Raw genomic sequence first — 15539 nt, forward strand, 5'->3', positions numbered from 1 at the left:
CCAGTGGTGCTTGCCCCATCCCTGGCAGTTTGCTGGGCTGAGCTGGATGGGCCTGGAGCAGCCTGGAGCAGTGGGTGACATCCCTGTTCATGGCTGGGGCATGGAGCTGTATGGTCCCTCCCAGCCCAAGCCATTCCGTGCTCATGGGTGTGTGTTACAGCAGTAAATCAGTCTCCCAGTTGGTCTCAAACCAAGACAATGTGGCACCTCAGTACAGGTTTGAAGGGCAGTTTGAGATCCCTGTTTTTTTCTGGAAGCTGCAAGGTGCCTGGCCCACCTGTGGGGTCTGTGCATAGGGCTGGTCACGGCTGTGTGTCTGCAGCAGCTTTTGCCCCAGGTGCCCCAGCACTGCCTGGGGCACAAGGTCCAGCCCAGGCACCTGCAGGGACACCTCAGGTGTGGAGCTGGGACAGGGCATCCCACAGGGACGTGCGAGTTGGAGCCTAAACTTGGTCTGCTCTTGGAAGAATTGAGCAGGCTTGTGTCAGCCCTGGAGGGGACAACACAGTTTGGCCTGGGAAGAAAGGAAGGAAAGGCTTCAGAGGGAAATCAGTGCTGATCCCAGCCCAGGCCTGGCCTCAGTCCCTGCCACCACGGGCAGAACCCTCTCAGCCTGAGGAATTTCACTTGGTTTATTGCTGTAACACAAACTTTTAGTTACTGATTCAGGTACCGAGGAAAACCCAAGAGAACGACTGAAGAAACACCTGGGGAAACACCTTTCCTCTACTTTCCCAGGTTCAGCTTCAGTCCAGCATCTTTTCTCCCCTCTTTCCCTGCAGGTTCTGCCTAGTCTCTCCCAGTCCCTGCAGGAGGTGACCCAGAGGGCTGGGGCTGGGCTGGGCTTTGCTTTTCTCTTTGTTTCTTCCTCTTTCCTTCTTGTTTACTCCTTCATGGCACACCCACAGGCTGCAGTTCCTTGGGTGTGTGCCGGCTCTGGTGTCGTCCCTCCTTGGGCTGGTCTCTGCAGGGAGAAATGGGCCCCTGGGAATTTCATGAAGTTTCTAGAGGAAAATGGTGCCACGTCCTGCACCTGGGCAGGGATGTTTCCGTCTGCCAACACTCACGTGAGGGACCAGAGAAGCTGATGGCCATAGCCACCCCTGAGTCAGCAGTGCACCTCCATGGCCTGACAGCATCCTCAGGTGTGGGAGCCAGAGCACTTGCCCTCAGGTTACCCCCATCCCCTCCTGGGGCACAGGTACGGCCACATCTGCAGCATTGACACCAGTTTTGGACTTCCCAGTGCAAGACAGCCTGGTCAGAACTGGAGTCCAGCATGGATTGATTAGGACATCTGAGAATCTGACAGGTAAGGAGAGGCTGCAGGCTGGGGCTGCTCAGACTTAGGAGCTCAGTGGGGTTTATCAATGGGTAGAAAGCCCAGGAGTGAGCAGTGAAGGGAACCTCAGGTGTCCCAGGAATGGACACAAGGCAATGGAAACGACCTGAAAACTGGCAATTTCACTGAGACACAAAAAACACTCTTCTATTATTTTTATGCTCCAAGGGTGATAAAATAAGGTCACGAGCCCCTATGCCAAGGCAGGGCTTTGGCCTCAACACCCTCCAGAGTTCCTTTCTGTGCTCCTGGGCAGGTGTGGACCCCGGGGTGTTGCTGCAGTGGCAGGGGATGCACAGGGGCCACGTGGGCACCTGCGCAGCAGGTCAGGCCTCTCCTTCCTCCAGCATGGCCATAATTCCTGCCAGCCCCACCTGGGGGACTCTGTTGCTGTTCAGTATTTCCATCTCTGCAGCTGATCCCTGGATGCTGGGAATTTCAGACTTTCTGTGCTGACATGCACTGATCCCCAAGAGAACACTGCATTTGACCTGAGGCTGTGGAGAAGGCTTCCAAAATTGATTGATAGTGCTTGGATTATGGGTTTGTAGTTGGTTAGAAGTGTGTGATATCACAGGGTGGAAAACTTTAAGGTTTTAGAATATAGTAATATATGTAGAGCAAGATGGAGGTTTTAGCGTGGTAGCTGGTCCTTCTTCACCTTCTTCATGGGTTTGGGTGGTTTTGTGTAATTGGACAGAAAAGTTTGCATTGTGGATTTTGAGTGATTAGTTACTGGTTTAAAAGTGAAAATAATTTAGGTGTCATTTCTTAATTGGATAGTTTAGCCTTAAAAGACCATATTGTTAGCCATTTCGTAGCTTGTTAGTAGAATGCTGTAGAGCTCACCACTTGTAATAGAGATAAGAAATAATAAACACCTGAGTCTGAACACGAAACATCGTCTCGAGCGCTTCAATCCCCACCTTGACAGAGGCAGGAAAGAAGCCAACCGGCAGATCTGCTCTTCTCACAACAGCCTGTCTTCTGCTTCTCCCAGGTCTGGGGACAAGGAAAAATGGATACAGTGGAAATAAAGACAAATTTACCACTTCAGTGCTGGCTGCACTTGTCTCTGCTAAAGCTGCATCTCACTGAGCAGAGCTAGAGACAAGGGTGTTGTAGGCGGCCAAAGATTTTGTGGATTTGATCTTGTGTCAGGCTGTGGGTTCTCACGTGGAAAAGAAAAGGAGCTGGGAAAGCAGCCACAGAATCCCAGGCAAACAGAAGTAATGGTGTTCAGGGAAGGCTGTGCCAGAGAAGTCCAATCCATCCCCACACTGGAAGTTCCACAGGATTAGCAAACAGTCATCTCAGATTTGGGGGTCACAACCCTGTTGTCCACAGTTTTCCCACAGAGCTGCTGTACAAAGCAGGGGGGGACAAGGAGTGAGAGAAGCACCGAGCTGCAGAAAAAAATCCTCATAGGCTGGGACTGTTTTCTTCCTAGCACAGAAAATAAACCCTCTCCTGCAGGAGCGGCAGGGGTGGGACGGCTGGGACGGATGGAGATGAGAGATCTCTGGAGCCAGCTCTTGGCACCTGTGGTTTATTGCCAAGGGCCTGGGTGCAGGGCCCTGCCTGGAGCTGCTGCCACAGCTCGGAGCAGGACCCAGAGAGGAGCAAAAGAGAGGGCCAAAGAGGACAAAGTTCCCATTACAATACAATAAATCTTCTCCTCTGCTGAATATTTCTCAGAGCAGGTCCCAGAGAGGAGCTGGGGAGAGAGAGCAAAAGAGAGGGCCAAAGAGGACAAAGTTCCCATTACAATACAATAAATCTTCTCCTCTGCTGAATATTTTAATTTTCACTAACCAATCTAGTACAAGATACAAATCCTACAGCATTTACATACAGCCTATAAGAATCATTACATTACCATACTGTGTTAAATTTGAATCCCTAAAAACTGCCCTCTGGACCCCTTCTGCCAAGCTAGTAGGGTCTGCTCTGACCCTTGGACCTGCCTGCAGGCAGAGGGTGTTTCAGGGGTGTCATCAAAAGGGGATTACCTTCAGCAGCCATGCCATTGTTTTCCAGTTGTTCAGTAACCAAGGTATCTCAAAGCTGGCTTTCATTTCAATCTCGCTTATAGTTTCCATATTCTCAAAATCTTGCCAAGCAATCATAAGGCTTTCCTGTTTCATCTTCCCTAACATTCTCCCACCTCATGCCCCAGACCGGCCAAGCACGGGCTGGATCTAGACACTGACCAAGAGCTTGGTCTGGTGCCACAGACCAGGAAAACCTCATGAGAGACCAGACTCCTGTCTACACAGACAAGCCATCCCCATGGGCTCCTCCTCACCTGTGTCCAGACAGCCACATCTCTGTGATGCACTGTCCAAAGCCCTGGCAGGCTCCAGGAAGAGCCAGTTTTCATCTCTCCATCAGATCCCAATCCCAATTATCAACAAGTCCAGGACTTGATTGGCCCCTCCGTTCACACATGACTATTGAGTACTTGTATTAGCCAGATTTCCTCATTAATGCTCCCCTGCCTTCCAAAACATTCCAGATAAACAAAACACAGTTCTGTATCTCCCACAGCACCCAGGGAAAGTTAAAAGCCATCAGCTGTGCAAAGCAGCTGCTGCTGCTTCTGGAACTGAATGTTTAAATTTAACATGGGGCTGTTCTTTCCAGAGAACAGATGTTTTATGGAAACTCTTTAGAAATCCATCCCTTCCCTGAGTGCAAGGAGAGTTCTGGAAGCAATGGGAGGGACGAGTTATGGTGACAGCACTGTTGGAGTGTCTGTGCAGTCCTGGAGCAGCTCCTGATGCAGCAGCAGCCACGTTCAGCATTTCCCAGTCCCATCCCTGGGTACCTGCACAGGGACAACAGGCAGGGGAAGTTTAAACACTGGACAGAAGGAACACACCAGAAACACTACAGATGTGAGACTGTGGCAGCACCATCCATCACAAAACTAAGTTGAACCAGAATTCAGATTATTGTTTTCATTATTTTGTGACACAAAGTTTGGAGGTCAGATAAAGGAAACAGAAATCTTTGCGACAGAGAAGAATAAGCCTGAGGCAAAGCCCAGGTCTGTGGCTTCAGCTTGGTCTGTACCCACAGATCAGGGATGGGAAAGGGGCAGCAAGGAGAGAAAAATTAGATAAATTGTGTTAAATTAAACCCTTTGGTTTAATTTAACACAATTTAGGCACCAGAACGACTCAAACAAGTAATGTATGAGGTATGCAATGCTGTAATAACTGCTCCTACCTACTGTGGGATATACCTGGTGTGGCTGGAGCAGAGCAAGAATTTGGGCAGCAGGTACAATCAGGATTGCAAATAGCCCTGAAATATTAACATTTTATTTTTTGTCACAAAAACAGGCGTTTTCAAAATGCTTCCTGTCACCCAAATATTTCCCAGAGCCTGTCAAAGCACTGGCCAATTATTTACTGTTTGCTCTTTTTGTTTTACTCAACAGTTGCAGGTGTGTGTCCAGGTGTGTGTCCTACCATTTCGAGGTGGTAGGTGTGTGCCATCTGAGGCCTTCTCGCTCCAAGTGCCTCTGGGATGTGACTGATTCCAGCAGCTGTGAGTTAAGTGGCTGCCTTGAACTTTTACCAGCCCAGAACTTTTAACAGCCCGCTGTGGGCCTTGTTTGCACGTTCACAAACATGCAGGTGAGCAGGTGGAGAGCTCTGGGCTTTTGTAATTGGCACTGGAGCTCCTGCTCCCACTGACAGGAGGCTGTGGGGAACGGAGCAGGCTGGCAGCACAGCAGCTCCTCTCTCCAGCCTCCTGGTGCAAGTGCCCTGATGGCCTCGGGCAGAGCTGGTGCCCACACCAGGCGAGGAGCCTCGGGCAGAGCTGGTGCCCACACCGGGGCGAGGAGCCTCGGGCAGAGCTGGTGCCCACACCGGGCGAGGAGCCTCGGGCTGGCCCGTGCAGCCAGGACACAGCAGCGGGAAGGAGCAGGCAGGCAGCAGCCGCCACCACGGCCCACAAGGACCGTGAGCAACCATGAGGCAAAAATGCTGCTCAGCGATGACAGAAGAGACTTTCCTCAGTGCTTTCTGAGCAGGGAGAGCCAGTGGCCCCAGGGCTGCTGCCCTGACCACGCTTTCCATGTCCAGGCCCCTGCAGGTGCTGGACTTCCCCTGGGCAAGGGGGATGCCCCAGGGTAAGAGGCACTCACTCCATGTCTGTGAGCGCAGGGTTTGGGCTTCTGCAAACATCAGCACACTACAAACACCTGCAAATCTGGTCAGCTTTGGCCAGTTTATGGTTAGACCATAAAACTGCAACCTTTCTTGCCCAGTCTTCTTAAACACAAGTATAAATTACACTAGACAAAAGCTTGAAACAGTACAATATTCTTCAGACAAAAACCTCCTTGTCAAGTGTTGGGAGAGGAGTCTGGAACGAATCTACGACCTCTCCCACAAGATGTGGGGTGAGGCTGTTGTCTTGTCTTGGATAGGCTAAAGTGGAAATGCCAAGTTTAGCTTATTCTTATTCCTTGCCTGGTTCCAGTAACAGGTGGCCCTGGCAATTTAGCCAAAAATAATTTAAAATATGCTGAAGGAAGTGCTTTTCCTGAGGAAATCATTGGGAGAAACCCCTGAAATATTATTACTGAAAAACCTGGTGAGAGTTTGATTCCAGCATCAGACTTGTGCTGGGCAGGGACCGCTGGACCAGGCCATGCTTTGAGGAGGCCCTTGCAGCAGAGCTGGCTCAGGCTGGGAGTGTGCTCATCTGTGGCCAGGTGAGTGCTGAGAATCTCCAGGGTCAGAGTCCAGGGCCTCCCAGGGCCTTTATCTAGTGCTCCAAGGTTTTTTCTGAGATCCAGCGAGGATGTCTCCTGTTGCAGCTTGTCCCAGTTGCCTCTCTGGTCACCACGCAACTGTGAGCAGAGTCTGTGCCTGTCACCTCTCCCAGTAACATGCAGACCGTGGTCAGGGCCCCCTTTTCCTCACTCCAACAACAGTGGGACATGAGAAAATCCTACAGAAGAGTGCCCATGGGGAGTTTTAAAAAGTGGTGCTAGAATCACAGACTCTCAGATTGATTTGGCTTGAGAGGGACCTTAAAGCTCATCCAGTTCCACCCCCTGCCAGGGGCAGGGGTATCTTCCACTAGACCAGGTCGCTTCAAGCCCTGTCCAGCCTCGTCTTGGACACTTCCAGGGATGTGGAAGCCCACCTGGAGAAGAAAAGTGGAACATGAAAGCACAAGCTCTAGGCTGTATGAAATCTGCTGGAACTGCTGTCCAGGTGACACCTGCAGGACAGGACAGTTTTAGTGGCCTCAGAACTGCATCTGATGCAGCCAAAACCACTGAGGGGGAAAACCTGAGCATGAAACTCTCGCAGCGTTGGGGAGAATTGTGGCTATCAACAGCCCTGAGCTCCTGAGGCTGTTGTGGCTGCAGGGGTCCTGGGTCCAGAGGCTGCCTGGGCAGCAGCAGGGTATTTTTTTTATCATAAAGGCTGTTCTGAAGATGTGGACTACCAGAACCGAAGTTTATGGCATCCAGGGAGATTTCAGTATATTTTAATATTTGTGCCAAGTGTTGATGGTCTCAGAAAAGTCCCTTTCCAAATATCAAAGTGGGAGGGGGTTTCTGCAAGTGCTGCCAGCATGTGCCTTCCCTAAAACCTTGGGAGAGTAGCCAGGCTGTATTGGAATGCCTTGTTACCAAGTTTCTGTGTGAAACAAGGAAATGCTCGTCACTGCCACAAGCAAAAGGTGTAATTTGTAAACTCAAAGCAAATGAGTGAAAAGTGCCATCACCGTGGCCCCTGTGCCCTGCCAGCTCAGCTGCCCTGCCCGAGAGCTGCTCGAGAAGGGCAGAGCCCAGAGGCATTGCTCCATGCACACACAGGACACAGGTCCTCAGCCACACACACACACAGGGCACATCAACAGCTGCTTTTTCCACACTCGCTGCTTATCTTTTTCAGCTCCAGACACCTTCTGACCTGCAGTTCCCCTCACTGAGGCTGCCACTCCCTTGGTATCTACGCTGGGTTTCCACACAGGGTGTTCATCCCCATCTGGGGCTGTAGCCTACACTTCCCCTACTTCCCAGAAGATGTTACTGTTCAGCCCCTCCTCTCCTGACATTCCAGGTCCAGAGCTCATGCTTGGACCATCTCCTACTGCCCCACCACCAGGAGCAGAAGCTGCAAGGACACTGAAGCAATAGTGTTTCCCTGCTGTAGAAACACCACAGCGCTCTCTCGACCTCCAGATTCACCCCCTGCGGCTGTCCTTATCTCCTGGGGGTCCCACTTTGCATTTCCCTGGCACTAGGTAGTGAACTCCAGCTGAACTTACTCCTTCTATCAGGAATAGCTCCAGGCTCCGAGCAGGCAGTGCTCACCCAGCCATCTCACTGAGCTGGAGCCATCTCACTGCTGAGCCCTTCAAACACGTTAGCCACTTTTGGTGCCTTCTGTGTCCAGCCAGTGCCAGGGCTCTGTCCCTCCTGTCCGAGTCCTCTCCAGGTCTCTGGACCACATCAGCTCCCCCAGAGAGCTGTGCCTTGGGCTGAATGGGCACAGCTGGCACAGGTGTGGGAGCACAGCGAGTGCAGGTGCCATGCAGTCATCGCCTGCTGTGCCCCTACAGCTGTGGTGCTGCCAGCTTGGCCCAAGGCCAGCCCCCACCACTGCTCCTCTCTGCTGACAGTGCAGGTACAGGCACCTCACAGCCCTGCAACAGGTCAGACGGGGCTGTGGGAAGGACTTGGTGCCCAGGAACTGCAGCTCCCAGCTGCTCCAGCAGCCTCCTCCCGTGCCCAGGTGCCGAAGAGCTGCAAGGCTGGAGCAAGAGTCCAGCGCTGGTCAGCACCTGGCACAGCCCTGGGCAAGGCAGGTCAGCATGGGTGCTGTGTCACAAGGGCTTGGTCCCTGGGCTCAGACCCCACTGCTGCCAGTTGCTGGGTGCTGCTTCTCGCTCCTGTCCCCGCGCAGGAGCCACCTCTGGAAGCCTCTCCCCAGGGCCCCCACAGGGTTAAAAGCTTCTGCTGCGCTTACAGCACCGAGGACACACAGCTTCTCATCACGCAGGTAAGACAAACCAGCCGGCACCTGGGGCATGGGTGGCACATGGATCATAGGACAGCAGCTGGGGACGAGGTGCCATCCAGTCTCTGCTCTTGGCTGCGGAGGTGAGGAGGGGTGAGCGGTCAGGGCTTCACCAGGACCCTGTCATGCACTGCTGGGGGCAACCCCAGGGCTCTGCGTGGTCTGGGCAGGCTGTGGCTGCTGCTGCTGCCTCCAGTAGAGGCATCCAGTCCTTTCCAAGAGAAATGAATCCTGTGTTGTTATCTGCTCCCTCAGTTCAGCCGTGCCCTCGCACTGGACCATGGCTGTGCCCAGGGCTCAGGACCCCACCTCCCAGGGCTGAATGCTCCAGGCTGTCTGCTCTGCCCACCTGAGTGAGTACAGGTGCAGTGGCTCAGTGAGGAGCACCACATCCTCCCGCAGGAGCAGCTTCCCTGTGTGGGTAGGAGCACAAAAGTGCACTTTTAGAGCTGGGTCTCTGGCTGGCTCACATGGCACTGTCACAAAGGTCCCTCCCATCTCCTGAGGGAAAGACAGGAACCTACCTGGCACTGGTACATCTGTGTTCCCTCTCTGCTTCCCATCCAGCCTTTCCGGCCTTGCCTGCCTGGGCAGAGGTGTGTGTACCTGCTCTGGTACCTGCACAGGGTATAGTTACCATGAGAAATCACCTTCAGTGCAGGTGAGAGAGGGAGGAAAAGGGTCGAGCAAGGTGGAGGCTCTTTCCAGGCTCATCCCTGTGCAGTCCAGGGGGGACAGGGAGATTCTCCTCCCGTATCTTCCTATTCCTTGGTGCTCAGGATGTCTGAAGACAAATGGATTAAATCTGGCATCTCTGAACTGTGGCTGTGTTTGCTGACTGCCACGTCGCTCCTCACTAGGGTGAAACTCAGGGTCATTCCTCTGCACACTCCTGTGGCTGCTCTGCAGCCCTGCAGTTGCATGTCCAATCCAGCCTGGATTTGTGAGCATCGGGAGGGCACCAGATGAGCTCTTGAACCCTTGCTGTCTCTCCTGAGTGACATTCCCTGCATGCTGTGCCACACAGGGTCACTGCAGGGCTCAGGGTTCGTTTCCTGCTGTGATGGGCTCACTTTCCTCTTGCTCACCTGCTCTTATTCCAGGTGTTGAGGCCCAGCTTGGAGTATGAACAGGTGACTAACCCTTATATGTCCAACCTCCTGCTATTGAATTTATTCACATTTTTGTCACTCTGGTTCCTGAAGTCCCCTATTCCTTCTTCTCCTGCCTCTGACGAACAGGTCAGTGGAGCAGTGTCCAGGCAGGTCCTGGACAGAGCCTTCCCCTCTCGCCCCACACAGCATGGTAGCCGTGCCCTGACAAACCAGCTGCCTGAGCGCTGGGGCAGCTCACGCAGCCTGAGTTTCCTGTGAGCACAGATCCATGTGCAGGCTGTGTGGCACCGCAGCAGGGACAGTGGCAGGCAGGAGGCACTTCCTGGGGAGGGGCACCATGGGCTCCCCCAGCGCTCACCCCCCAGGACCCTCTCCCAGCAGCACTGGCACAGGTGGACTGGGCTGCTCCTTCATCAAAATGTTCTTGGCTCAGCCTGGAGCTGGAGGAGGAGCAGCAGTCTGAGATTTCCAGACCACTGGATTGATACAGTCCTTGTGTCCCTCTCCAATATGTGCAGTAATTTAAGAAACCCCAAAGTGTGCAAAATAAGTAGTTAAAGAATATATTGTTCTGTGCAACTACTTGAGAGCTTGCCCACTGAGAGGTTTCCCAGCCTGGCACATCCCGAATGGAGTGACAAGTTAGGATGTCTCTGTGCCAGGCAAGGAAGAACTCATCTTCTGACTGAACATTTTCCTCTCAGAGTTGTTGGTTTTGGTTTTTTTAGGTGTTGAAAAACTAGCAAGTGAAAGAGAAATGAATCAGATCTTAATTTTGCTTAGCAAACCCTGGTATTGCCCCCAGTGCACAGGGAGAAAATACCCTCAGAACAGGATAGTCTTCAGCTGGAGGATCTGAAAGTTATGAATGAAACAGAACTGACAATGGAGCAATTCCAGCAGGCAGAAGTGCAGAATTTTAACAGTGCTTTGACAGTTTCCTGTGGTAAGCAGCTATAAGAAACAAACTCCCACTAGAAGCAGTGAATTCTCCAGCAATTAATATTATAAATGCATGACTGATGCACAGATACAAGAATAGGGCAGGGTAATTGAAGTCAGTTTAATGGGTCTAAATCAAGGGAACCAACCTGAAATCAAATCAGATTGGTTAATCTCCGGAACAGACAAGACAATTGACTTCAGTTGCTAAAAATACTTTTATAAAGAGGAAGGGGATGCTCTTTTTCTTTTCTCTTTTCTTTTCTTTTCTTTTCTTTTCTTTTCTTTTCTTTTCTTTTCTTTTCTTTTCTTTTCTTTTCTTTTCTTTTCTTTTCTTTTCTTTTCTCCTCACTGCATTTGCCCACTGAAGCACCTTGGCTCCACCCATGGAGTCCATGGCAGGGACAGGGTGGGCAGCAGCAGCCCTGGCTGGATGTGCCCAGCACGTGCCACCCCCATCAGGCCCTGGCTGAAGTTCTGAACCAGAAATGCTTCCTCAGATGTCCTCCATCTCTTGGACATAGGGATCACAGCTCCATGTGACAGTGAGCAAACCCCTTTTGTCAGGGTGAAAATTGAAATAAGATGATGGAAAAAAGGTAGGGAGTTCCAGGCCAGGAGATCCCTGCTGGCTTAAATTTTCCTGTGGCTCAACAAACCCCATGTGATGAGTTGCTCTTTGTTGGAACCTGTACTTTTGCAAGTGTGACCCCTGCTTTGTGAGAGCTGGTTATTACAGAGCAGGATACAGGATAAAGAAAAAAAAAATTGACTGGTGCAGGGTGATGCCATATCCCCAGCCCAGGGCTGGGGAAGAGCAAGCTCAGCGACAGCATCAGGGAATGCTGTGACCTGACCAGGGGCAGGGAAACATTTACTCAGAATAAATACATCCAGGAGGGGGAGGGACACATGCTTGGAATAATCATCAGGACAAGGGGCTGAGTAGGTAAAGAACTCCAAGAGGCGTGGGTGGATACCCCCTGCTCTTGGGTTTTTCTGTGTTCTTGTTTTGCAATCAGGTACCCAACACAGGACGACAGCTCTTTGGACTCCAAAATCCCAGCGTCTGTGAAATCTGAACTCAGGAAACTTTCAACCACCAGGGAGATGGGATCAGAGCTGTGCCACTAGGGACCCCATTGCCTCATGAGGGGCTGTGCTCTAGTCCCCTGGCTCACAGTCCTCCCTCCTCCTCAGGGCTCACTTGTGCCCAAAGCCTGACCCGGCTTGCCCCATGGCAGGTACGAACCAGACACAGGTGACGGAGTTTGTGCTCCTGAGCTTTTCCCATGGCCGGCCCTTCCTCTTTGCTCTTTTCCTGGCCATTTACCTGGCCACGCTGCTGGGCAACTCTGCAATACTCTCCCTCGTGTCCCTGGATCCCCACCTCCACAGCCCCATGTACTTCTTCCTTAGTCACCTTTCCTGCCTGGACCTTTGCTACTCCTCAGTGACGGTGCCCAAGATCCTGGCGAACGCTCTGCGCCCGCAGGCCACCATCTCCTACGCGGGGTGCCTGGCGCAGATGTTCCTGCTGATGTGGTGCGCGGGGGCCGAGTGCGCGCTGCTCGCCCTCATGGCCTACGACCGCTTCGCCGCCGTGTGCCAGCCGCTGCGCTACAGCCAGGCCCTGCGCCTCAGCACCTGCGCCGCCGCTGCCGCCGGCTGCTGGCTCTGGGGGCTGCTGGACTCGGCCGTGCACACGCTCCTGGCGGCCCGGCTCTCCTTCTGCGGGGTTGCCCGGCTCCAGCACATCTTCTGCGATGTGCCGCCGCTGCTGGGGGCCACCTGCAGCGACCCCCGCCCAAATGAGCTGGCCCTCCACATCTCCAGCATCTTTGTGGGACTCAGTCCCTTTCTGCTCGTCGTAATCTCCTACCTTTGCATCCTGGCCACCGTCCTTGGGATGCCACTGGCCACCAGCCGGCGCAAGGCCTTCTCCACCTGCTCTGCGCACCTGATCGTGGTCACCCTGTACTTCGTGGCAGCCAACCTGAACTACAACCGGCCCAGCTCGGGCTACTCCCCGGCAGCTGACACGCTGGTCTCTGTGCTGTACTGCATCGTCATTCCCATGCTGAACCCGCTCGTCTACAGCCTCCGCAACCAGGAGGTGTGGGCGGCCCTGCGGAAGGCTGTGCGGGTGAGTGCCACACGAGGCTCCCCAGGCAACAATGCCTGAGCAGCACCAGCCAGGGCTGCCACAGGCTGCCAACATGGCACTGCCACTGCCGTGTCCATCTGTGGGACGCCTGCGACAGCACGGCCAGCCTGAGGCTCCCAGCCCAAGCACATGGCACACTGCCATCGCTCGTCTCACCCTCAGCGCATCACCGAGAGCAGAATGGCAAAATAAAGTCAGGAACAAGGCTACAGGTCCAGGATTCTGTCTTTATTTTCCAGATGCCATGTGCCGAGCTTGGCACAGGATGCGCTGCATCTGTGCTACTGCCAGTGAGCTGTGCAAAAGGCAAATTCATGTGGAGCCAGACATGTGCTGGCCCTGAGCATAGCCAAGCTCTGCCTCAGGGCTGCCACAGGTCTTGAGTCAGGCTCTGTGCAGAACAAGGGCAGTGCTTTGGACTGCAAAACCTGGCCTGAGCAAGAGGGGCTGTCCCACCAGCCACTGTCCCCACGTGCCTTGGCCTCAAATCTGATCTCTGCTGGGTTTCCCCAGGCTGCCAGGGAGGCTCTGCAGCACTCTGTACATAAGCACAGCAGCTTGCACAGGCCACCCACAGCCTCAGTGCTGCACTCAGATACGGAGGTCTTGGCACTGAGCTCAGAGCTGGTGGCACTGAACTCCTCACCAGAAATGCTTTGCTTTATGGCCAGAAAAATTTCCCTGTGCAGCTGTTGTGTGTGCTGTGGCTCTGGGTGATGGTGGCTGAGGACTGGATGGGGGTCTGCAGCGGGGCCCAAGCTCAAATGATTCTGTGGCTGTGGAGGAAGTGGCCAAATCTGCAGGTGTGCACATGAGGCACACGAGCACTGCAGCAGAGCCAGGAGCAGGGGCTCACCAGGGCAAGGGAGATGGCACAGGCAGGTGACACCTGCAGTCACACAACCTACATCGGCTGACCCAAACACGCTCATGTGTAGCTGTTACCAAGAGATACCCAACAGTATCTAATCTGTTCCCAAAGAAACCCACCGGAGAGTCAGAACTGGGACTAGGAGGCACACAGCCTTGCTGGGATCAGTTTGCCATTTCTTAGTACACAACACATGCTGATTTTACTCTTCAGGGAAAGAAATGTTTCTGTAACCCATCTGCTGGGTTGGGCTGTTGCTCCTATCCAGACAGGCTGTGAGCCCCTCAGCCCTCCTTGCTATACACCCTTCTGGATTCTAAAAAGTCCTTGAAGCACCCTCAGTCCAGTGTCACTGGACACATCAGAGTCTGACCAGTGAACACCCTTCTGAGGAGCCCCTGGAAGGGGACAGCAGGAAACAGCAGAAACTGCACAAGGAAAAAGGCTGGGGAAGCTGCCTCAGAGAAACAAAAAACCCAAAGCACTCCAAACAAAAACCCCAAAGCCAACCAACTAGAAACCTAAACAAGAAACCTCAGGAAAAGTTACATTAAAATTGATAATTTTTAACCTGAATCCCAATGCACCTTTCCTGTGACAGGCAGTTTTGGGTGTTCCCAGGATCAAACACTGAGCAGGAATGTCACACTCCTGCACAGGTAGTACAGGCTTGGTCAGCTGCAGGGTGGTCCAGAACTCACCTGCAAACCACACTTCACTCTAAAGCTTTAGTGTCACAGAGGCACCCTCTGCACACACTGCTGGCAGTGGCAGTGATGGGCTGTGCTCCCACAGTGCCTCAGGTGCTCCTGCAGCCTCTCAGGTGTGCTCCCATAGCCCCTCAGTCCCTCAGAATCTCAGGTGTTCCTGCAGTCCCTCAGGTGTGCTCCCACAGCCCCTCAGTCCCTCAGAACCTCAGGTGTTCCTGCAGCCTCTCAGGTGTGCTCCCACAGCCCCTCAGTCCCTCAGGTGTTCCTGCAGCCTCTCAGGTGTGCTCCCACAGCCCCTCAGTCCCTCAGGTGTTCCTGCAGTCCCTCAGGTGTGCTCCCACAGTCCCTCAGAACCTCAGGTGTTTCTGCAGCCTCTCAGGCGTGCTCCCACAGTCCCTCAGTTCCACAGAACCTCAGGTGCTGTTCTACTCAGCTGTCCCTGGCTTATTCCTGCTGTGATGGTACCTGCATCCCACAGAAGAACAATTCCCACAGCTGAACATCCACCTAAGAGGTATGGGCTTGAGGGAGGGCTTTACTTTGCATTTCTGAAAACTGTTTTTTAAACATTAACAATAAAATGTTTCCTCCTGTCCTGCTTCCCACCTGCCCAGCCTTTTCCTCACATCTGTGATGAACAAGTCAGGCTTTTCAGGAGCCTCCAGCAGGCACAGGGGACACGAGCTGTCACAGAATCACTGGGACACAGTTTGAGCCAGGCCAGAGCAGAAGCTGAGAGGGAGGGCACAGCCCCAGGGACAGACACACCTGTGCCCAAAAGCGTCACACAGACCATCTTCATGTTTCTCTGGTCCATGCTGCAAATATGGCTTCTCCTAAAAATGGAAACCCTTCCTCGGAATAAACACAATTTTGGCTTTCGCAGGGCTCTTTTCCCTGACCCCTGATTAGAGCCACAGCAACTGACAAAGGTCCCACAGCTCACATCCCTTCTGCCTTGCCTGGACTAGATTTGCTATTTCTGCTCTGGAAATTGCCCCACTGGGAACAGGACACACTCCTGCTGGCTGACAGGTGGGGCAGCCTAGATAGAAGAGACCTTGTATTGCACTCATATGCTCTTAAACCACCACATCTTTCCCACCTGGAGCTGGATGGGAATCACAATCCTCTTGGGCATAAGACAAAACATTCCTTCTGGCACTGCCAGTTTGCTCCTTGATATTTCTCTGAATGTGAATATAACAAGCTGAGCCAAATGAAGCTGATAACATGGGAAAGGCTAAAGCAGAGAGAGGCTGCCATGATTTGACACTGGCTAAATGCCAGGCACCCACAAAAGTCACTCACACACCCTCCCCTGTCACAGA

At 53.0% G+C, this 15539-nt stretch overlaps 1 protein-coding gene across 1 annotated transcript; it reads left to right on the plus strand.

Moving 5' to 3' along the window:
* Positions 1-11397: 11397 nt before the first annotated feature.
* Positions 11398-12764, plus strand: LOC121337184 (olfactory receptor 5V1-like). The gene has a single exon (XM_041407083.1). It carries the CDS (start codon positions 11698-11700, stop codon positions 12643-12645), a length of 948 nt encoding a protein of 315 aa, XP_041263017.1. The 5' UTR covers positions 11398-11697; the 3' UTR covers positions 12646-12764.
* The last annotated feature ends 2775 nt before the right edge of the window (positions 12765-15539 follow it).

This window comes from Onychostruthus taczanowskii, unplaced genomic scaffold (genome assembly GCF_017590055.1).
Source record: "Onychostruthus taczanowskii isolate IOZ18803 unplaced genomic scaffold, ASM1759005v1 scaffold251, whole genome shotgun sequence".
In the NCBI taxonomy this organism is placed as follows: Eukaryota; Metazoa; Chordata; class Aves; order Passeriformes; family Passeridae; genus Onychostruthus; species Onychostruthus taczanowskii.